General features: G+C 38.4%; 1 protein-coding gene and 1 long non-coding RNA gene across 4 annotated transcripts in view; both read left to right on the top strand.

The window, feature by feature from the left end:
• Nucleotides 1-24,557, top strand: part of LOC134501360 (uncharacterized) — a 425,249-nt gene that overhangs the window by 347,803 nt on the left and 52,889 nt on the right. The gene's annotated exons all lie outside the window — the stretch shown is intronic.
• DENND5B (DENN domain containing 5B) overlaps nucleotides 1-24,557 on the top strand; it is a 123,044-nt gene that overhangs the window by 45,598 nt on the left and 52,889 nt on the right. For 2 of the 3 annotated variants that reach the window (XM_063309097.1, XM_063309099.1), the window contains exons 2-5: nucleotides 5,953-6,018; nucleotides 14,947-15,056; nucleotides 19,060-19,726; nucleotides 22,725-22,912. In XM_063309097.1, the coding sequence (XP_063165167.1) occupies nucleotides 5,953-6,018; nucleotides 14,947-15,056; nucleotides 19,060-19,726; nucleotides 22,725-22,912 (1,031 nt within the window). The remainder of the gene's footprint in view (nucleotides 1-5,952; nucleotides 6,019-14,946; nucleotides 15,057-19,059; nucleotides 19,727-22,724; nucleotides 22,913-24,557) is intronic. The other variant, XM_063309098.1, reaches the window with a different exon arrangement.

Below are 24,557 nucleotides of genomic sequence, written 5' to 3'. Positions count from 1 at the left end.
TGTAACCTTTCCAGCCTGGTGAGCATCAACAACTTTTTCAGAGGTCCTCAGAAATCTCCTTTGTTCAAGCCATGACACATTTCCACATAGCTGTATTGTGAAGATCAGACTTTGATAGTGAATTCGGAATTCTATTCTTTAAATAAGGCAAGATGTTCCACACTCATACCTGATTATCATCCAATTGATTGAAACATCTGACTCTTGAATTCACCTTCAAATGAACTGATCATCTTAGAGGTTTACATACTTTTGCCACACGCAAATATTTAGCTTTGGATCATTTTCCTCAATAAATCAACAAACAAATATATAATGTTTTTGACTCATTTGTTTAATTGGGTTCTCTTTATCTAGTTTTAGGGCTTATGTGGGGAACAGATCACATTTTAGGTCATATTTATGCAGAAATACTGAAAATTAAAAAGGGTTCATGAACTATTAAGCACCACTATATTTTGTGTGCTCCAGTAGCAAAGTCTTACGACTTGCAAATCTGTCCTTAGTGCATCCATGCATTAGTGGTAACTTGACTGTTTGGAGGGGCAAGACTTTTTAACTGTCTTGCAGTTACAAAAATTGGCTCAAATGCAGTTTGTGAAGGGAGAGGTGTGTGAACAAGACATCAGGGTTGCTTTTTTAGACCCATGCTAACCGATTTTGTTTTTAAAGAAACACTTCCTAGGGGAGTTATAAAAGTGAAAAGAAGTTGACAGGTGTGCTTGAATTCACACCCTGGATTGTAACATTCATGTACAGAGAAGCTGATTTATAGAACAAACTATGAATAGAAGTTTTAAGAAATGAGACACAGAGAAAACTCATCTCTGGCTTGTGAGCTTTTTTGTGATTTGGCTTGGTTACACTATGCAGAAATTGAATAGTAGGTCATGCTTATTTCTGCCGTTATCTGCTCCACACTTTTCTGAATATTCAGTGCATTGATAACATACGTCTTTATGTGTGGGGTGGCTGGGTCCACACCATGCTAAATCATGGTTTAAAGACAGTGATTGACCAAGCTCACATAACACATTAACTCAAAAAAACAACACATTTGTTATGCTGTAAAATTCCTTGAACTTCAGCCACTTCATCAGATGATCATGGTATTATCATGTGTTACATGCCTGCAGATGCTCCTGAAGTTTGGAGGAATTTAAACAATGAAAATCAGAGAGGAGATGGTGAGCAGGAGATATGCACTATGATAATTACCTGACTACCAGTGGCTGTTCACAGAATAGTCAAACTTATTAGAAACACCCTTGCATTAATGAGTTAAAAAGTGAATGTGCTAAAAAGATAATGTCCTAATCAAGTCATACTCCTTGTAGGTCTGGAAGCTGCAGATGGGGTGTTGGGGAGATGTATTTCTCCAGATTACTTGTAGTTTGGTTGTTTTGTTCTGAATGTTGTGTTTAAAGTTTCATTGTTAATGAAGGGCAGTTTTTAGGCTCGTGATAATAATGGATGTGTTCACACAGCGTATTAAGCCATAAATCATTCAGGGATCATAACAGCCTACTGTGATGTATGAATCTAGCCATAATGCTAAGTTGTAAATCATGGCTGGATTCATGCATTGTGCTTAACCAAAACAGACAAACCACAGATTGGCTTAGCATGATATACAGATTTTGTATCCTGGGATGTGGAATGGGGATACATGTTAGTGGCAAAGTACAGTATACTGAAGGTCCTCATTCCAGGTCCTTGGGGTTCCAGGAAGGGGTGGAAAAGGTTAGGCTGGAAATTTTGGACAGCCGCTATCATTCAGCAATGTGAACAAGTAATCTGATCTGATATGAAGAAGTTGCCAGTGCTGTTTCCTAGCTTAAGTTTGTAATAAGACTATTTTTTTTAAATGCTTAAGGTACATAATTAATATATAAATAAAGTCTAGGTATTCAGAACTAAGCCTGGTGTACAACCAATGGAATTACTGTTATTAGTAATCGTTGCTTGGAAAGCAAAAGGACAGGATGCAGCTTGGCCTCAGGAAAGAGCTGCCTCAGTTCTATGCATATTTGACATGGAAAAAAGAGAGTCTTGAGGCTAAATGTATACTGCACTCTCTCTTCCAGATTTAGAATTCTGAAAATGCCGGTTCTGCCCTTACAGAAATCTGAAGTAGCTGGCAGCCAGCAATCAAAATGCACAGGTTATGTGTTGTTGAAGTCAATAGGCTTGTGTATGTGTGTGAACGAAGTGGAACAATTGGAAATCATGCATATGATTTGCACTGTAATGGAGCTTTTGGTTCCTTAGGGCAAAACACAATTTATACAGAGTTTCCCAATTTCTCTGCCACAATAATGTGCTTAGATAGCTGCTACTATGAATACCCTTGACATTGTATGCTATCTATCTCTTTGATGGGTTCTTCCTATTTGTTAAGGTTGCTTTCATGTGAATGGTGTCTGCAGTTGCGCTGGTGTTCGAATGTGCAGCTGTGTTAAGACAGGAAAACTATGGCGTTGTATAACTCTTGAGACTGACAAGGGAGCTAACTCAGTTGAGACTGAGGCTGGCTTAATTGTCTCCAACGGATTTTGCAGCATTCTTGTGATCAGACAAATTGCTTGAGGACTTGTTTATGCAGATGTGTGTAAATGAATATTGTACGACAAAAAGGGGCGACTTGCCAATCAGCTGCTCTAACATCCTTCCATAAAACAGAGAGCTTAAAGCCTTAATGAAGGATCTGTATCTGAAAATATTTGGGACTTTTGTCCCTCAAGGAGCATTTGCAGGTCTCAGCTGAGAGTGTCTCGGTTCTGAGTAAAAGCTAATCAGAATAGAAGGACTGCAGTAATGAGATCTTGGAGGCCAGATAAACTGTTTTCCTCCTGGTGTAGCACCAGCGTGATCCCCTCTGCAGTGCAGGTTCATTGTACTGCATTTTTAATCGTCTGTTTATCCTTGCCTTTGCTTGGTTGGCTTGTTTAGGCAGATCTGAACTTTAAAACTCAAAATGGATAGGAATTAGCGCTGTTGATTTATTAGTCTGGCTTCAGCTAATGATGACATTTTAAACTGAAGTTTTTGAGCTACAGAAGCCCTCAGTGAAAATGCGTTTTTTGAGGTTTTGTGCCTTCCAGTGAACAATGCAGCTTTCCATCGGAGATGTACAGCTCTCTTTTACTGCTGTGTGCAGTATCTGAGAAAGTTGCTAAATGGAACCTGAAGAGAAAGAAGCTACCTAGGTTCTTGTGTTGCACTAAGTAGGAGTAGGTTGGGTTTGGGTTGTTGTGGTGTGTGAACCTAACCATTGTGGTTCGTAAACCATGGTTTATGGCTTAGTGTTATGTGGGGAAAAGCCATTAGGACTTGTTCAATAAACCATGGTTAAAGCAAACCCTGATTGGGTATGATAATCAGGTACTGATTATCTTCTTTCAAGCTATTTTCTTTCAGCTCCTTTGGAAATATGAATTAGACTGCATTCTCTGTTATAACTGTGTTACTACACAGGAGAGGCAAAGAGCTCTCTGGAGATGTTTGTGTAGATTGACGATGACAACCCTTGGTTTTAGCTGTGTTTTCAAGTAGCCTGGTAGCTTAAAAAGTGGATGTTCTTCTGGATTGAAAGGTAGGTCAGAAAATGAGTATTAAGGTTTAGGAAAGAAAATTTATAACTCTCTCTCTCTCATGTTAAATGTATAAATTGCTTTGAAGTCTTGGTAGGAAAAAAAAAGATGTTTTACAGGTACAGCACATAAATAAATGGTTTTGTTCCTTTTTCATTCCTTCTTTGTTCTATTTGCTGTTCAGAATTGTAATCAGATGTTTGCTCTGCATTATATTATCACTTCCACTGCACCTTCTGAGTGTATGATACCGTTCTGGCACTTAGCATCTTCTTCTTTAAAATTCAGTTTTTGCAAAGGTGTGCAGAGTCTTTGTTCTCCATGTCCATATAGGGCACTCTGGCATCTCAGCTTCTGGATCAGAGTGTGTCTAAAATCATGCATATTTATGCTTAATAATTTCAAATTTTAGTGTGACTAATATTTGTTTCTCCTTGTTCCAACGTACAACATTTTGTACATTGAGTGTGGACCTTGGGTTATGCTGAAACTAGATGTGGGCATGGCAGGGGAAAAGCAGATGTGATGAAAGCGAAAAGGGGGAGTATTCAGAATAAGGAAAAAACTACTTTAGATCTATCCAGAGTGTTGTGTGTGTGTGTGTGCACACGCGCAATATTTTGTACCGGCACACTCCAAGCAAACCAGCCCCTGGGAAAGCCATTACTTTTTTTAAAGCAATGACTTTTCTCTGTCCATTGTTGCCAATTTCATCCAGCCTTAAGAAAACAAAGGTTTCATTTTTATCTGCTAAAATGTTTCCCCATGGCATAATGTGTATTTTGTTTGCTTTTAATAAATACTTATTAATATTTTGTTATTTACTTTAATATTACATCTCATGGGCCAGTTCAGATGGTGGCACTGCCAACTACAACAAAACAACTGCCAAAGATAGGGATGTGATGTCAATGCTTTTCCTTTCTAAACACATGTACAAATGATTTCCAGAACATTGGCTGACGATCGTCTTTGCTAGTGTGAAATAGGCTGGTCAATACTACCTTCTCTCATCTAACTCTTTTCCTTGCCTAGTCAAGGCCCAGAGATGGAAAACTGTTTTTAGGCAGTTGTGATACAGTATTTCAGAAATTTCTCCTATACTCCTTGACTTATATTGGAGAAGCTCACTGCTTCCTTACTCCATTTCTTTATATTAGTCTTCTCCAACCTAGTGTCTTGGCTGATGGCTCCCATCATTCACAGCCTGTATCCATGTGGGTTGGAGTTGATGAGAGTTGCAAACAAGGAAAATATATGGAGAGCATCAGGCTGGGGAGGTTGCTTCAGGTTGGAGGGTCCCAAGGAACCCATGTGTCTCCTGAAAATTGTCCCTGAATTGTAAATTTCTGTGTGACATTGGAGTAAATCACTGAAGATATGAGGAGTAATTGTATTAACTGTATTTAATTGCTTTAATGTAAATTTAATCAAATCAAATTAAATGTATGCTGGCCTTCTCAGCTTGTTGATGTATGGTGCCCTTACACTCAAAAACCCAGATAGCTCCCAGCTGGAATAAGGTTGTGCTCTCCTGCTTTAGATGATATCACTACACCCCATGTGGCCAGTAAACAAACGAACAAATAAATGAAATGGATTCCAGTGTTTGATAGATCTTCCAGTATACAGTACACCAGGCACAGTGGCATTACACTCTACAGCAGAGAATGCCAAGCTGCTATGAAGTACTGAGTGGGAATGACTTGCTTCAACATGATTATATTTGGATGGAGAATTATTACACAATACATATTTAGTAATGCTCACTTGAGGGACTGACATCTGAATTGGCCCTTGAGATGTTCCACTACCACCTGCCTGACATGGGTAAAACATAAGCCATTTGGAACAATGGCTGAAACAATTCCAAATATTTAGAAGTTTCTGGAATTGCTCTTCTCATCTAGCTAAAGATTTGCAGGAAAATTCTCAGGTGGACTGAAGTTCTCTTTATAAGCTCTGAAGAAGATATGGGTACCTGTCCTAGCTTCACTGAGAAGCTTTCCAAGGAAACTGTACTTGATTCACCTAAAGATGATTTGAATGTTTTGCACAAGCATGAATCTTTCACAGTCACCATTCCTAATCATATGAAATGCCATAGCCATGTTCAGCAGTATGCAAGTTAACTTTTCCTCTCCCATCAACAGAGAGACATCGGGCATCTGGGTTATGAATACGTGTTTGTGCTTGTCACTAACATCCATTGTCCTGTCTTCCTTTTACATCAGCAGCAGTAGAAGTACCCCTGCTAATTTCATTACCCATGTCTCTCTCTTTTTTAAAATCATGCTTTTGTCTGCAGTTTCTGTTCATTTTGTTCACACATACTTTTTGTTTCTGTTATGTTATGTAGTCATATACCAGTGGCTAGAAGCCGACCGCCATGGCAGGAATTCAGATACTGCAAAAAGAACAACAGGTAAAAAAAATAAACATTAAAAAATGGGGGGTTGCGAAGTTTAACTACAGGCTTTCAGTATCCATTTCCATCTTGTCATTTGTCTTGAATTCCATTAAATTCTGTTCATTGAATAGTTACTTCATATTTTAATCAGCATTCCGTTATCATCCTTTTCCTGGGGGGTTCTAAGTTAGTAAACTAACAGCCCTGTGCTTTTTGTTCTCTTACCAACTCTAAATATGTGCACACATTTTTTTTACTCAGGGATTTTTGTACCTTATGCTATTAATAGTTTGCTTAACAATGACCTGTTGAATAAGCCACAATGGGCTGGTTCCCCACATCAGGCCAGAGTATAAACCCAGTTTTGCAAATCACAGTGCTTGTGATTTAACACTTTAAGCCAAAATCCAACAAACCACATTTTAGCTGGTGTGAAGCCATCTGATGTTAGAATAATGAGTTGTACTTTGCCACATTTGCGAGTTTTCATCTGGGCCGAGGGCTGCTGATTTTCCCCATGCATGGAGCTGTGAAAGCTACAAGGCAGCTTAAACCAAATCTCATTTTGCATTGGTAGCAATCAGTGCAAGTCCATCAGTCAGTCAATGACACTTAGTAAAATGGGTCTGGAGGATGGAGAAAATGTGGCTTTATTTATTAAAATATTGAAAATTTGCCTTTGGGCTAGAAGATTCCACATCCACTCACAATACTAAAAACATAACATTCCCTTTTTAAAAAATCCCATAAAGGGTAATTAGCAGCAATAATCACAGTAGAAAGTAGAAAAGAAGCTGATCAGAATAATGCAAAAGCTCTCCAAAAAGGGCTTTCTTGGGCATCCATTGGAAACAGTGGATGAGTTCTGAACACAGGGGATGTTGAGTGAGGATTATGTAAGGAGCACGTCCCGCAGGAAGGTTTTATTTGTGCTGCCAACTATACTAGGCTTATGGTTGGGCTCCAAAATATGGGCTGCAAAACTCCAGATGTCTACTACAGTAGCAGCCAAGAGATACAGTAAACATCAACTGTTTGCTGCCACATCATGCATGTCATGGTCATCTGGAGTTTTGCAGCCCAGATCTGCTGGTCCTGCTTATGGAGTAAAACAATATGTTCAAACTAAGTAATCAAGTGTGAAGCTTTCTGAACTCATTCAGAAGTGAAGCCTATCTCCTGGAAAGCCGAAGTTTGTTCTTACAGCCTTCACAGCAAAGAATTCTTAACATCAAAGAACTCTTTTCACAGCCTCATCAAGATTTCTTTACAGCCTCATCAAGATTTCCTCACTGGATTTTTTTTTTCCACATAAAATGTGGAACATCTTAACTGCAGCATGCCCACCCTTTTTTCAGCAGATCACTGTTGCTTCTGTGGATGATCTGCTAATGGTGGCGGTTGAGCCAGATATGGGATTCCAACTCCTGTCAGCTGCAGGTGGCATAACTAGCGGTCAGAAATGACTGGCACTGTCGTCCAACAATATCTTCCAGGGCACAGTTTCTCCACGATTGCACAAAGAGATGATAGCAAGTGGTCACCACCATCCCTTGGATAAAAACCCTTGAGAATCAGTTCATTGCAACTACAGATCCCATAGCATTTTATAACAAACCATAATCACAAAATATAATAGAGAATGAGCTGTTGCAAGACGTGGTGCACCTTCTTCCACACCACCCTTTGTGCATGATGGGAAGGAGATTCATTTTTTTCTTTACCTAGTTTATACAGATTATAGCTTGCTCACATCTGAAACCCCAGTCTGATCATGGAGGGAGATCGTGATTTGAGAACAAATGTAATCATAGTTTGCTGTCTTTGGACAGAAAAGCAAAGTATGGGTTACTTCAACCTATAAGCTGAAGCTTATTGTCTTTTCTCCTTGTGTGTGAAGAGGGAATACTTGTACCCATGGGTCACTGTTGCTCATTCTTGTAACAGCTAGTAATGGCATGTTATGCCTAAATGTGGCCTAATATGCTTTTAAAATATTTTTACACACACCCCCTCCAAAGTGTAAGAAATGAAAGGGCAACTCCATTGAGAAAAAGCAGATTCACTAATATTTGTTGAAACTGTTTCATTAGAATTGACAGCTGGCAAAGTTGGCTGCCATGACATACAAGTGGAGTAGTTTTCTCCTTAAAAAGCCAGAGGTATTTTTACACCAGATATGTGTCAGACTGCACTTCCACAAAATTTGTCACTACCTTTAATCCTAAAATGATTGGGCTGAGAAGAGTTTGCTGTTTTTCATCAGCTCCCTATTTATGTGGTGATCGTGATCTCAGCCTTATTGAATCAGATTTTTCAGAACAAACTTTTTAAGCCCTGTCTTTGTGAGTAGCATTGTTTAAAATGTTTAGGATATGACATGTTTAGGATTATGACTGGGACATAAGAGGAAGAGAACAGAAGCCTTAGTTCATCTGTGCTTGTAGCCTGAGGCTATTGTGTTGCTTGGAAAACATTGGTCAATGTTACCATTACCACTTTCCAAGTGTTTCTGAAATGGGTTTGTGAAAGCAGCTACAGTATGGTTAACTACAATTCTCATCGTAAACAGTAACAGCAAATGGAGGCCTCTGCCAGACACTTTGCATCCCACTGGACTGCTGGAACCCAATCCTAGCTGACCAGCATGTTCAACTAGGCAACAGAAAACTGATGAGTGTGCGAGGGATTGCTTTTTCTTCTTCCTGGTGATGCAGCTACTAATGGCCATGAGAAACCAGCCATCTGCAAGAGAATGGGTGGGGGAGAGAGAAAAGGATTCCCCTGCCCCCAACCCTGTGATGAGTGTGTGTGCACGAATGAATGAAGTAATGGATGCATGCATCCACGGGTGTGAGCCTTGAGCCAGCATTGACTGTGTCCTGTAAATCTGGCCATCAACTTTTAGGTGACCCTGTCCTGTTAAGTAAACACAAAATGCTGGTGATTGTAAGGAAGAACAGTGGATGTTGTTCTGAGCTGCTTCAAGAAAAAATAAATGCATTGCCGTAGAATTTAATAAGGTAATCCATGTACCCTTTGATTTAGTATCCAAGAGAGGCTGTTAAGAGTGCTGTTAAATTAGATTTTGCCCATACTGAATGTGACTCATCTGGAGAATATCTTAATGAGAGAATTCACAGTCTAAAACACATACAGACACACACCCACACAGAGACCTACCTACCTACCTACCTACCCCTCCCTCCCTCGTCAAGGCAGTTTCAGCAAATGGAGTACCTGTTTTCCAGAATGGGGCTTTTCTTCCTCTGTTCCACTTGGGAAGATGAGTTTTCTTTCCCCTTCTTTCTTGCTATCAGCATCATAATTGAATTTCTGCTTCTATAATAAATTAATGACTTTGGAAACATATCACTGTGCACATGTCTCCACTGTTGTACATTTCTCCAACATCTTATGCTTCTCACATAGGGCTGTAGTAGTATTGTGTTCAAATCTCTAAGGTGATGCCTCTTTTCAGGAGTTCAGAAAAAAAACAGCGATAGCGTGTTCATTTGTGGGAAGAGGAGGGATGAGCGAAATAGCCCTATTTTCCTTTCATCGTTCTCCAAGTGTGTGGAGAATTTCCTTTACCAGGTGAGACCTTCTGCAAGATCTAGAATCAGGAGCTTCTAGAATGATGCATGAGTAGCCTTATGAGTAGACTCCATGGATGGAAGAAGCTGTTTTCTACCGTTGGTCAACCTCACTGTGTGTGAGTTGGGTGCCATATAAATTTGTTCAATAAATAAAAACAAACAAACATGAGGAGTGATGTGAGACAACAGGGCTAATGACCTCATCCCCATCTTCCTAAATAAATTTATACTCTTGCCAGCTTCCTGGATATGAAAAAGGGCTAATATTCTAATTTTCATGATTTACTCAGCAAACAAAGGCAATGTAAAGTTAATTGGAAGTAAGTAAAGCATGCATTGTAAGTTCTGTTTCACATAACCCTTTGTTAAGGATTTGTGTAATTTGCATGATCACAAGTTCTCACTAGTATACCCTTCTGCTAAGAATAAAGTGCCATCAGAATGTTAATTTGTAATAGCACTTCCTCAAATGAAATCTTTACTTGCCATTCCAAGGAGATATTAAGGTAGTTTCTTGATCTCAATTGCTTTTCCTTCTACAATAAACATTCTGTTATTATTTTTTTCAACATGCTTTGTATTCTTCTATAGTAGAGTTTCTCATTCTAATGTTTTGTCAAATCTTACTATTATTTTATGCGTGGTTACTAAAGAAAAATTCAAATCCAGAGATGCTAAATTTGAATTTAGGTCTATTTGTTCTTTAAATGCTTAATTATAAGAAAGCACTAATTGTATTTTGATTAGTCTGAGTGAGCAATGCAAGCACAACCCTCCAGATTTGCTAATATTCTGACAAACTCATTTTTTGTCTTCCCTTTTAAAAGAATCAATACTTCTTACAGATTTCTTTGATGAGCTTAAGCGGAACACTTGGAATAATTCTCATAAAGCCAGTGTCATATTTCCATCCCTGTACTTTAAAGCATGAACTGAACATGATGTTATACTAAACTGTAATTCTAAAATTCGGCACTTAGTTAGTTACTAATTTACTAACGAACGTACATTGGTATACTACCTCTTCCAGCAAGTCTAAGGGGCTTACAGTATGTAAAGCTAAATGTATTGATAAAATCACATAAAAACAAACCATGATATATAGAAGTGTAAATATACTTAATAAAAACTATTGATATCTTTAGGTAAGATCTTCCTACCCAAATACCCTTCTAAAATGGACCATCTTCACAATTTTTTAAAGGATATCAGGATAGTAATGCATCTGACCCCAGAGTTCATACTGTTCCAGAGAGAGGGAGCTGCTGCTAGCAACGTCATTCTCTGGATCTGAAACTCTCGATCAATTTTGGTGTGGGTATCTAGAGAATTCTCTGGAATATGTAGTCCAGGAAGACTACCTGCAGAAGACAATTCCACAGATAACAAGGGGCCAATATATTTAGTTATCAAGTTTGTTTACCATTGCATTTTGCCTTGGTTGTTTACATCAAAACAAAATAACAATATACAGAAATGGTCATGCATTCAAACTTCCATGGTAAAAAGTGTATGATCAGTAAATAATTACATTAAAATAAAGCAAATGATTATTGAATATAATTTTGCCCCAGGATAGTACTGAGGCAGCACTGATTGCACCTCTGAAGGGCTCAAGACGGTGGTAGTGCATCCATCCTGGCTGTCCTTAATCTCAAGTGGCTTTTGGTACCATTGATCATGGTATTCTTCTCAACCAACTCAAGGGGATAGGAGTGGGGGACATTGTGTTAAGGTGGATCTCCTTCTTCCACGGCTAGTTGTAGTCAGTGTTCAGGGAGAGAGAAGTCAAGCTCTAGGCCCCTGTTCTATGGGGTTCCTTGGGTTCTACTTTCTCCCCGCTCCTGTTTAATATTTACATGAATGTCTGGGTGAGGTCATCTATACACATGAGGGGAGGTATCATCACTATGCCACTCATTTGTACATCTCTACTCCTGGTCAATGAAGTGATACTGTGAGGTGCAATCTCAGTATCTGGAGACTGTGGAGATCTGGATGGGGAGGAACAGGCTTAGATTCATCCCTAGTAAGACTTGAGTGGCTGTGGGTTTTAGGGTTCCCCAGTACTGAGGACTTTTCATCTTTAGTTCCAGATGGAGTGTCACTCCTCCAGGCAGAAGTGGAGCACAATTTGGGAGTCCTTCTGACTCTTGGCTGCTATTTGAGGAGCAGGTGGCGGTTACACCTAGGAGGGCCTCTGCACAAATTCATTGTATGCACCAGCTGAGCTTCACTCATGGTCATTCATGCTTTAGTCACCTGTGGTTTGGATTATTGCAACACACTTTACATGGGGCCCTTGAAGAGCACTCCAAAGCTGCAAGTGGTCTAGAATGTGGCAGTGTGGGTAATGTGGCATGCCTTAGAACACCCGTGTTGCACTACTTTGTAAGCTGCACTTGCTTCTTGTAGGCTTCTTAAAAGGGCTAGTAATCACCTATAAAGTCCTTCATGATACAGGGCCAGGTTATTTGCAAGACCTACTGTCTCCTACTAATTCTTTCCATTCCACCAGATCTGATGGAATTGGCATGCTCCAGGTCCCTTCTATCAAACAGTGCCATTTGATGAGACCTTGGAAGCATGCCTTATCTGTCAAGTGCTTGTCTTAGGGAACAGCTCCCCTTCCCCCCCGAAACTGAGATGGCCCCAGCCCTGTTGGCCTTTTGAAAGGCAACGAAGCCCTGGCTGTTCCCATGTGCAGTGATTCTGAGAGATGTTTTAAGATATGTTTTATGGAGATGAATGTTAATCCTTGGTAGCTGCTTGTTCTGTTTTGAGGTTGATATTTTTATCTTGTTTTTTAAATTTGTTGTAAGCTTCTCAGAATTGTTTTGAATTGGGTGGCCATGAGGAAGGAAAGAAGGAGGGAAAGGGAAAGGGAAAGGTCCTCATATGTGCTCCAGAAAAACTCTGACTTAATCTGTTTCCCCAAAGCAACAGAGTGGACTAATCCAACCTCAGGCAGGAGATTATTCTACAGGACAAATACTGTAACTTAAAAAAAAATCATCTTTGCCCCCCTCCCCCCAAATGTGGTGAACCATCAAAAGTTTCTTCTGATATAAATGTCTCAGGCAGGTCGATTTGGTTGGAGAAGGTGGTCCTATAAAGTGGATGCCAATAATAATAAATATTTTATTTAGAATAAACACATAGAAGCTTGGGCAAAAGACTTTAGAAGGTCCTTATAGTCTAATATATCATTTAATGGAAACAAATTATGGTTTTGCCTGACCAGTATAATTTATAATAATAATATGCAGGCTTATCTTTTTGATAATTGTACAGTGATTTTTGGTGGTACAGTGTATCCTGCCCTATCTAATGTAATCATTGCAGAATTCTGAGTTGTAACCCATATAATGTGAGTTACTATATTAAGTTCTCCTTTGCAACTGCTTTTCTTCATTGGGCTTCAATATATACTGCACCATTTATTGATACCAGTATGGATTATTAAGGTAATTGGGTTTTGAGTAGGAAGCTTTCTGCCCAGTTTAACTATAGGCAAAGAAAACTGAATGTGAATACAGTAGATAGAAATATAGATCTTCCTGGAAAGGGTGATGAACTAAATTCCCAGAGGGCATGCTACATTATTATGTGCATGACTGAAACTAACGTATAACTAAAAGAAGAGGCGCATGAATTTGATAAACATGACTGTAAATACCTGTATTAAGCAGGTACACTTAGCAGGACATTTAGTTTTTTCTGTGTAAAGTCTCTGAAATAACTTAATTGCACCATGTGCAGGTGGCTACAGACCATTTTCTAGGTACTGAGTTTCAGTCCGTGTAATTCCCAGCCATTGTAGCAATTGTGATTAAAGTTAGGATGGAAGTAACATAACAAGGAATTGTAATCAACCTCCTAAATAATTGGACAGGGGATTAATCTAGCTGTTGGTTTATTGCCTGCTGTGAAGAGCATCTGAAAAAGAAATTTGGTTGCTGGTTTTCTGTCTGCTCTGAAGATCCAGCTGAGAATTTGCAGCTAACAGTAATGATTCATTGCTGATAAGCAGAGACTACTCAAAGGCAATAAAGGTCTTAGTGTCTATTCAGATTAATAATGCAATTTTCCTTTCCCCTTCTGCTCCTATAATTTTTACATGTTTGCTGATAATGTGAAACATAGACCATATATGCAATCATTTCTGTCGCACCATGTAGAGATGTGTCTATGCAGTCTGTGCTACTGTAGTTCATGCTGCATTTTCAAATACTGTTTAAAATTCTCTGTTCTTCAGGTACAGGTTCCATAATTTCAGCAAGAATGCATAGGGAATACGTCTTTCTAATACTTCTTACCTATACCCTACAATGCCAGACTTCATTTATAGATATATTTGTGTGTATACAGTTAACTTTTTTAAAGTCAGTGAAATAAAAATGAAAATAATACTATACAGATAGTATAACGGTAGAATGAAATAATAAAAATAACAATTAAAGCATTCATCTTCTAAACTGTCATTCCAGGCAGCATAAAACTGATTTAGGCTGTACCCTGGGGACAAGCCATTAAGCTCTCCAACTTGGCTCTGAAACTCTTGATTTCTTTTACTCTAAAATATCTCTTTGGATCTGAACTGGGGACTCTGCTTAAATGTCAGTTAACAGAGCAGGAAAATAAGCCGGTGGGGAAGTGCTCAGCCCCAGTGCTTGTTTTTAACCACCTAAGGTGTAAAGATTAGAGTTATTGTCCCCATTATGACAATATTCATGAAGCATAGAGTTGTTTTACCAAATAGTTTTTTTTTAATCGTATGGCATAGCAGTTCGGTGTTCATGCTGCTTTTTTTCTTGCTGGGAAATTGTTGTGAGGTCCAGCAGCCAGATGTGTAGACTATTTAGCCGTGACAAGTCACGTTGCACAGGGTGCACCACGAGGAAGCTAGTCTACATTGCACCAAGTTGGGCTGAGAGAGTGTGACTGGCCCAAGGTCACCCAGCCGGCTTTCATGCCTAAGGCGGGACTAGAACTCACAGACTCCTGGTTTCTAGCCCAGCACCTTAACCACCAAATAGGTTATTAACTAATTATGCTTTTTTTAATGGCTGATCCTTTCAATATTGTTTTTTTAACTTAAAATATATCACTATAAACTTATATTAAGAGGATTCACTTAATGGAGTGGGATGAATATTGTTTGCCTCACTTTCGTGATGGATTTTTCCTTTCCAAAATTAGGAGGTAAGTTCTTTTTTTTTTTTAACATATGATCTCTTTTTCTGTGCCCTTTCTTCTCTTTAACCAGGGGTTGGACAAACTTGAAGCTTTCTTTGAAAATAGTTCATTGATGTGATGATTGTTGCTTCTTAATCTGTTGCAGGAGAAAATTTTGACCAGAGCCCCTTGAGAAGAACTTTCAAGTCAAAAGTCTTGGCTCACTATCCCCAGAATATAGAATGGAACCCCTTTGATCAAGATGCAGTCAATATGGTATGTAGAAAAACTGTTCTTCAAAAGGAGTTCCTCATTCTAGTCCTTGACCTCTGTGGCCAAGCCTTCTTACACGTTTCAGTTGTCCTCTTTCCATTTTTTTATTTCTACAAAATAAAGAAGAGGAATATACTGTAGTAGAAATGTATGATCCCATGTAGAGATAAGTTACCGTTGAATATCATCTTTCTCTCCATTGTGCACATTGTGTTTGCACAACATGCTGAAACTCAACTACTAAATCATTTTCTGGCATTGCATTATATATTGAACCATGAACTAATAAAACAAAGTGGGTTTCAAGAACATGTTAAGCTGCAGAAAAACCTAAGTTCAGCATATTGTGTGAAGGTAACCACTAACTGACATGGTTTAGCATATAGTGTGCATTCTGCCACAGCATCCACAGAATTGTCCCACAGTCTTTCACAGGACTTATTTTTCAAGTTAGCTTGTAAAGTATTGCAGCTTTAAAATATTCAAAATTTTGGGCTAGGGTGTCAGTGACATCATTATGCCATATGTAAAAGTCCTTGTGCCATTTAGTATTTCAAGGAGGTGAAATAGGACTTTTGAGAGTAGTTGTAATATGAAATCAATTTTCTTCTTGGTTAAGAATTCATTCTGATTTGAAAAAATATATGATTCTGAACTGTGTTTGTTCACTGCTCTTGATGGGTCATGAGGCTGTTACCGTGTAAAAGGAAAAAGTCAGCCCTTAGTTGGATAGAAGAATTTTGACTAAGTGAAGGGGATTAACCTATCTTTCTCTATTAATGCACAGATTTGTGGCCAAAGAATGGGCTGCTTTTATGTGAAGTCAATACTGGGTTCACACTTCACTGTAAGCTATAATAAGATTTGTTTAGTTTAGCATGACCTGTGAATACAACTATCATAATAAACCGTGATTTATAGCTCAGTGTTGGGTGGGAGGCCACCCCATTGAGGCTTATCCAACTGATTGATCAAAATTGTGACATAGCACAATATGTGTCTTCAGCCAGTGTGTAATCTTCAGCCCAAGGAGAACTTAGAAAATACTTCCATACAGCTAAGTAAAGCTAAAATGAAAGTATTCTCTAAATCCTACCTCCTCAAACCTTTATTTCCTAGGTTTGTTAAACCCTGGTCTTCTCCTTCAGTAGGTCAGTATTCTTCCATTGGTCCTAGGTTCACTACTTAGAGCAATTCTACCATTGTCTGGTACAGTGCTTCTCAACCATGGCTACTTGAAGAGCATGGCTGGCTGGGGAATTCTGGGAGTTGAAGTCCACACGTCTTCAAACTGCCAGGGTTGAGAAGCACTGGTCTAGTAGAAAGCTTTGAACATACCCTGCTTCTCCATGATATAACAACAGATGAAATACCCAGATGCTTCAGTTTCATAAAAACTCTTCATTCCTTTCAGTATAGCTTGTCATAAAATCTGATTACTGTACACACTCAGAGAATTGTGACTCCTTTAATAAAATATGTGCATCCATGTTGGGTAACCTAACGTCTACCAAGGCGCCATCAGGCTGCTGCAGCCTTCAAGCTCTTATTAACTTCTAAAGAGACCATGATAAAATACCTAAATTCTTATTTCTTCTTCCCTTCTTCAAATCTTGTTTGTTGCAAAATGTTGTAATCTGAAGGGGTGAGTGGTGGAAGCAAAAGCTTGTTGAACATGAACAGTTTTCTCTTAATAATAAGCCCAGAGAAATGTTGCTCATATCTTTCAGAATTAATGTCATTACCTTGTATTTTTGTCTGCTTTTTATATCAGTAGCAGTGAGTGATTTTTTGCAGGAAATGCTCAAACATTTCTAGGTTAATCTAGAGAAGCATTCTGTAGTTACTAGATGCTAATTGAACTGCAGATGGCAAAATGTTAATAGAAGTTGTTTAATGGAAGTTAGTTAATGGAAGGGGAGCAGTTTCATTTTAGAAACTGCCACTCTCCGTTTTTCTACAGAGTTATACAGATATGCCACACATGTTTAAACCATTTTTTTTTTGCATATAGTGATGGCTGTTTCTTCCTTTTTGATTGGGCAGAGTTCTCCAGTGAGTCACTGCCACATATACAGGGAAGTGTCAGGGAGTAAGATTCTGGTGATTCTATGAGCACTTGAGCAGGATGCTTAAAAATTAGTTTTGTTCAAAGATTTAAAACATACATACATAGGCGCTTTCTTCAAGTTATACAGATAGTTAGTTCTGAAGCCATTAGCTTGGAATCCAGTTGGTTCTGTACATTGCACTACACCATAATGTGTTTTGTTTACTTTGGTTTAGTGTGTTGTTTGAATCCAGCCATTGTGGTTTATTCAATAAACTATGGTTAACATAGGCCATAGCTTAGTGCAATGTATGAAGCCACCTTGTATGTGAAGATAGAATTTGCATGTGTTTAAATCCTGAATTACATTGCTCACATATAAAGCAGGGAGATTGTCAGTGTGTCTGCATCCTTGGTCTTCTCTACTTGAGTAGTGCTAACTGATTAGAGTCTGTGGAGTCCTTGGTGTTCTCTGAGCTTGGTTGTTTGCTTACAGACATTTCGTTAGCCGACTAGGTAGCATCTTGAGCACTTCAGTGCTCAAGCACTGAAGTTGCTACCTAGTCAGATAACAAAACATCTGCAAGCAAACAACCAAGCTCAGAGAACACCAAGAACTCCACAATTCAACCCTGAGCTACAGATATTCTCTTCTATTGATTAGAGTCTGCCCTTCAGATGGTGGCAAAAGTAGCATCTCCCAGTTGATCAACTCTCAGATCTGCACAAACTGTGTTTTCATTTGTGTTCTCTCATATTTTGACAAGAAGCCACAAGGGATTGAATAATTGGAATGGAAGAAAGGTTTCAGATCTTAACAGCTGGCTTCCCATTTGGTAGGACCAACCCCTATGCTCTTGAGGAAAAGATGGGCAATACCAACATTATAGAATGTTGAGGATTTCAGCCATTCCCCTCCATTCAGTCCCCCCACTCCTTCCAGCAGCATTGAGCATGCTCATCCCTTATTCTCATTGGGGTTTTTTTGGGGTGGGGTATTGTTTCAGACTTCCTGATAATTCGTCTTGTATGGATGTGGTGCCATTTTGTCTATGTAATGTTGAGCATTCACTGAGTCAGTGTGTGCATGTGTGCACAGCTGTTTTGCTTTGCCAGCAGTTCCAGTGGAAGGTTCTCTGTCATGCACATGCAAGCAGCCAGCACACCTTCAAAACAGTTTCATGAGTCTTCCAGAGGTTCGGCTACTTTAACACTGGGGGGTGGGGGGTTGCTTTATTGGTGCTAACAGGCTTCATGAAGCTCTCCTTTCAAATACTTTGTAAGGTCTTCGTAACAAGTACATCAGAAGAATTGTATTGGACTTGTCCTTCACCTTCCTCATCTTTTTCTCTTCTTTCAAGAAATAGTCATAAGGACAATATGTAAATATCTTCTTAACTTTCCAAAAGATTGCTTCCAAGAGAATTTTATACAGATTAGTGCATTTGTATAATGATGAGTGCTGAATACAGATTCCCTTTAGCTACAGTGTTCAATAAGGACACACATTTATTTATTAATTGATATATATTTGCTGCTATTAAATTATATGACTGTGGCTATACTTTTAGCATTTATCCTGGATATATAATTGACATGCATGTAATATTCACATCCTTTTAAATTTTGTATAATGCACATTACTTGTTAAGGAAATAGGCTTTTTGTTAGCTGCTTTCTTGAGATGTCCATAGCTAATGCACAAGGTTGTAAATTAATTTAAGAACTGTGGCAAATTTCCATTGCTACATAATTATGCAAAATCAGTGGAGCTTGAGGCTTGGAAGAATGTTGTTTTTAATTAAATGTTAAGAAAGTGTTTTTTTCACTCTAGTTTCTTGTTAATAAGCATTATTCGCTTTATCAAATAGGTACAGTGTATATGTTTTATAGGAATGCCCACAATAGATGTTATGATGCAGTTGACGTGTCTATTTCCCTCTTCTCTTTCCATAGCTATGCATGCCCAAAGGGCTATCCTTCAGGACTCAAACTGACCACAGAGATCCCCAGTTCCATTCATTCATTATTACTCGGGAAGATGGCTCACGTACTTACGGATTTGTACTCACGTTTTTTGAGGAGGTCACAAGCAAGCAGATCTGCGCAGCCATGCAAACTCTTTATCAGATGCATAATGCAGAGCAATGCAACAGTGTCTGCGCCTCGTCTTCATGCAGCATGGACTCACTGGCCAGCAGCCTGGATGAAGGAGATTCCACATCCCTGGCCAAAATGCAGCGGTACAACTCGTATGACATCAACAGGGACACACTTTATGTTTCCAAGTGTATATGTCTCATTGCTCCCCTGCCTTTCATGCAAGCCTGCAAGAAATTTCTCATCCAGCTTTACAAAGCGGTCACTTCTCAGCAGCCCCCACCTTTGCCCCTAGAAAGCTACATACATAACATTCTTTATGAAGTACCCCTTCCACCCCCAGGAAGGTCACTCAAATTCTATGGGGTTTATGAGCCTATAGTCTGCCAGAGACCAGGGCCCAATGAACTTCCCCTGTCTGACTATGCTCTCCAGGAGGTGTTTGAGCTGCTGGGCTTGGAGAATCTCATTCAGGTTTTTACATGTGTTCTCCTAGAAATGCAGATTCTTCTTTATTCTCAAGGTAAGTAGACCGATTGCGGGGTTGACTTTTCTTGTCCTGCAGAATATTGATACCAACCACGTATAATATTGGGATAATGTTGCTTTTGGTACAACATTAAAGGGTGTTTTCTTAAAGAGAGGAAGGTATTCTGATGTTTTGTTGGGTGGGGGTTGATGTTCTAGGATTTTCAAAAGGCGTCTCCTGTCTATTTAATTATGTTGATGACTAGTGATTAATGTTGTCTCTTTTGTGCATACAGTATATTGATCTTTCCATAGCATATGGGATGACCTAGCATCACTTGCCTCCAAAATAGTGCCCTGTAAGAAGACAGACAATGATAGGTAGAGGGAAGTTGGACTGCCTACCATATGCCAACTACAAAAGTTTTTTGGCCAGGAAGGAATGTATGAATAAGATTTAATAATAATAGGTCACTCCTGACTACAAAAACTACAACCACCCTCTCCCCCTGTGCAAGTTTGCCAGAAGAATAAATCTGAAATCATCTGATAGATTCTTTGAGAATTAATAATATTACCTACAGGCACAAGCTGAAGACAGAGCATTGGTGCAGAAGGCAGTAGCCATCTTCCAAGGCAGCTATAATTGTCAGGAAGATAAGAAAACTCTTATTAATTGATAAGATCAAGGATTTATGCTCCAATATTTTCCTGGTTTTAAGTAGCTTTGTGAAGTCACCTTATTTATATTTTGAAAGCAGTTACGCTTGATGGTGATCAGCTTCTTTAAAATAATTTTAAACATTTAAGTTTTCTTATGCCAACGAAGAATGTAATGAAATTTGGTGGATGGGGAAGGAATGGATATTTCAATAGCTTCAGAATGTTTTGAAGCTTTCTAATAATGCAGCTTTCTAGGGAGCAGTAACAAAATATGATTGGCACAAGATTGGTGCCAGAGAAGGATAAATTAAACTGTTAGTTCTGCATATACATAGTATGTAATTTAGTCCACAGGTAATCTAAAGAGTGAAGATTTTTCTAACCTTTTACTTTAAGCCTTTCTCTGTCCATGAGTATTAATAAACTCCTACAACATGATTTTATTGATAGTATATACGGTCCTTCAACAGAGCTCCCAAAGCAGTTTATAAAAACAAGGTAATATATCTATAAAATATGATAAACTTGCTAGAAGGTTTTTTTCTAAATATATTAAAAATTGTCAGACAACAACAATAACAAAAAACATAATATTGCTTTCGGTCTGATAGTTTCCCTTCCAGAACATTCTGAAATTTTCTGGACCTAGTGGTCTGATGGAAATGAGGGGATGATGAAATTCCTGTTATCTCCAGATGCCAATGCCCTTCTGAGAACTAAGGTTCTGCAAAACCAACGGATTGGATTTCTGCCCCATATCATACTAGGGGCTGGGGATTTACATGGGTGTCTTTACTCTTCCCTGATAAGCAAAAGGTGCCTGAAAGCAATTATGGCATCTCCTCTTGTCAGCAGCTTCTTTAATGCAGTAGTGATGATTAGTGTAGGACAGTCTTCCCCAACCTGGTCCCCTCTATATCTGCAGCTCCTAGAATCCCTAGCCAACAGATCATAGGCTTTGCCAGTTGAGAATTCCAAGATGAGTAAGGCTGAGAAGATTGATTTAGGACTCTGTGTTTGGTGGAGTATGTTTGGTGACTGACTGACAATCTTAGGCCAATTGAAGCTGGAGTGCAAATCCATTATCTTTAATGGAGAACCATGGAAGACATGCGTCTTTACACTAGCTCAGAGAATGAGCAAGAAAGAATGAATGACACTCCTGTGTATTGTCAATGAGAACTTTAAAAACCTTGGTTACATTATTAATGGTTATGTGTCTCAAATGGCTGAGATAATCAAACAGTTTTTTTTGTAAAAGTTTATTTTCTTCTAGCTTTTACTGTTCTTGGGAAGGATTAATTAGTTCAGAATTAAAGAAAAATGTAGATTGCCAGTGTCTTCTTTCCCTGCCATGCATATTTTAATTCCTGCATGAATGCTCAACAAACTGTTTTTCCATGCTGGAAGCTTGATAATGTACTCTGATGTAGGTAAGGCATAAACATGGATAATATGCTTGAGAAATGTGGTTGTTGTTATTTTTCTCATTAATGCTCCCCCAGTAGAGAGATAAAGGGAAGCCATATAGCTAGTGATCTGTAATATTTACATGCATTTCAAATTGAAGTGATAAGTATTTTCTAAGGTCATGCTTCAGAGGCATTCTCTTCAAAATCAGTTGTTGAAATAATCTTTAAATTACAGTATCTCTTTCTTAAGCACCCTTTTGGAATGTTTTTGTTAAATATTTCACTGATTTTATTTTGGACTAGATACATGGACCATCAGGCTAAAAGCCTGGTGCCTGACTTTTCTGTCTGTCTGTCTGTCCATCTAATTTATATAGCCACCCATCTCACAAAGCAAGTGGCTTTGGGTAGCACACAACAGAGCTTAACACATCTGTATTTTATACATGGGTTGTACATGAGCTTAAACTCTGAGAATTTTGTGTTCATTAATTAAAAAAACATGATATTACAGCTCTAACGTTTGAAGCTTCAGAGAGTGGTACTGTTAATACCAGTGAATCCCTGGTTACTTATTTGAACTTGAATTTGCCATTTTCCATCTATCAAATAACAGAATTCATTGGAGTAAAATGCTGGCAAAATAATTGTAAAGAGAGTACTGGTATGGAAATGTGTTAAAATAAGTCCTGGGGATTAACCTCTGTAGTTAATTCTCATTCTGTGTTAAAGTGAATTTAAATGCTAGATGTGTCTAAACATTTCATAGCTTGCTTTGAATGGCAGTTCTAGAGTTAATGATTTGATCCAGTTAACTCACTGCACATTAAATCAAGTCAATAAATGGCTATTACAACGGGTGTCCTGTGGATTTAAAAATTGCTTTGCAGTTGCCATCTGCTGGGCATTGAAATGTTTATGGGTTTTTGAAAGTAATGGGATTTTAGAGGCAATTCTGTTTTGGGTTTCTTTGTTTAGACTATCAGCGTCTGATGACGGTTGCAGAAGGGATCACCACCCTGCTATTCCCATTCCAGTGGCAACATGTGTATGTCCCCATCCTTCCAGCCTCACTCTTGCATTTCCTTGATGCTCCTGTACCTTACTTGATGGGTCTCCAGTCCAAAGAGGGAACAGATCGTTCTAAGCTGGAACTTCCTCAAGAGGTAAAGATTGTTTGCAGTTGATTAACAGCACTATTTACAGTGCAAAGTTTTGGTTCCCTGTGTTAAGATTTGTGTGTTCTGATTATTTACTTTTATGCAAGATGGAAGTTCAAATACATCTTGTGAATGCAGAACAGGCAATTGTCCAAACTTAGAGCCAGGCACCGTGATTAAAATCTCTCCCCATTTCACATTCCCAGGCAGATACACAAGAAGGTTAGATAAGAAAATTTATTTCTGTGAAATAAGAGGCCATATGTACAAAGAAGTCTTAAATAGTACCCCATGGCCTTGTCTTCTATATATGTTAATCTTTAGGTTTAAATCCTAGGCCTCTTTTGCTCCTGTTTTCCCAACCTTGAAGGTTTCTGCCATCTGTCTGCTTATAAAATGTTTCTCTGGCATGAAAATCAGAGATTTCCACTTTACCAGCTTCAATTCTTACAGCAAGCCCATGGGTTCCACGTTAGAAATTCTCTCTAGACAAGGAGATTTGTTTTATAAAACAAAAATGTTAATGTTTTCATCTGAACCACAGCATAAGTTATTAGGAACAGCAGGCTTAGTTAGCAAATAATAATACCTAAATCCTTGGGCATGTATTTTGACTTCAGCTCCTTTACAGAATAGAAGTGATCAAATTAAAAAAACATTACAGGCACAATTAGAAAGTTAGTATGTGACCCTTTTGACATCACAGCAAGAGATTGGTTCTGTATTCAGTAATAGCTCTATTATATTTTCTGCATTAAAAGTGGTATGGCAAAGATCTTGGGATAGAAGTGTAATTTTGACCTTTATTCATATGATTAATTTATACCCAGGGACAATCACAATTTGAAAATAGCAGGCAACCCCTCCCCTTATTTTTTAACTCATGGACAACAATGAGTAGGAATATATTAGATCAGCTTATTGATAATCAAGCTTTAGATCATTAGAATTATTGCAAGAGGTCAAGCACTGATAATTGTGTATTAAATCAATTACTGCAATTGATTCAATACACAATTAAAGCATCTGATTTCACAACTTGGCCCAGATACATAAGCAGGGTCTAAAAATACCAAATTATTATCAGTATTGAAATATGCTTTAGATGATTCTCAGCGTACAATATATTTATAAACAATATCATTATATATAAAGAGTATCATGAAGTTGGAGATTAGTTATGTCCAGGAACTCTGGAAAAAAGAGTTGCATATTAACAAATCAATCCCTAATGGTCTTAAAAACATTAAGTATGTTTCTTATGATCTTAAGATGAAACTAATTTTTTAAAAAGGTTCTTTTTCAAGTTTACTGGAAAACTCAAAAGGTGTTTAAAATGGGTTGGCTTTTAACTTCATTATGTTGAAAATGAAAAATGAGTGAGAGGATACTTCATATAATTTGGGCTTATCCTCCAGCTGGCCTGCTTTGATTTAATATCTGTAAATTTGTTAATATGGTGTTGCAAAGATCAGTACAGGTAAATGTATTTTTGAATTCTGCATCAAAAACTTGGAACCGATCGCTGAATCAGCCATTAAAGGATTGTCAAGCATGCGGTGCAGCCAAAAAGATTACTGTTCAATCAATGTTGGATTGTCAATATATATTTTCCTTGTGTTGATAAAATGGTTGCGTATAAATAATGAAA

The sequence above is a fragment of the Candoia aspera genome, chromosome 7 (assembly GCF_035149785.1).
Source record: "Candoia aspera isolate rCanAsp1 chromosome 7, rCanAsp1.hap2, whole genome shotgun sequence".
In the NCBI taxonomy this organism is placed as follows: Eukaryota; Metazoa; Chordata; class Lepidosauria; order Squamata; family Boidae; genus Candoia; species Candoia aspera.
Note: the sequence above shows the minus strand (reverse complement) of the source record. Positions and strands in the feature narration are given on the sequence as shown.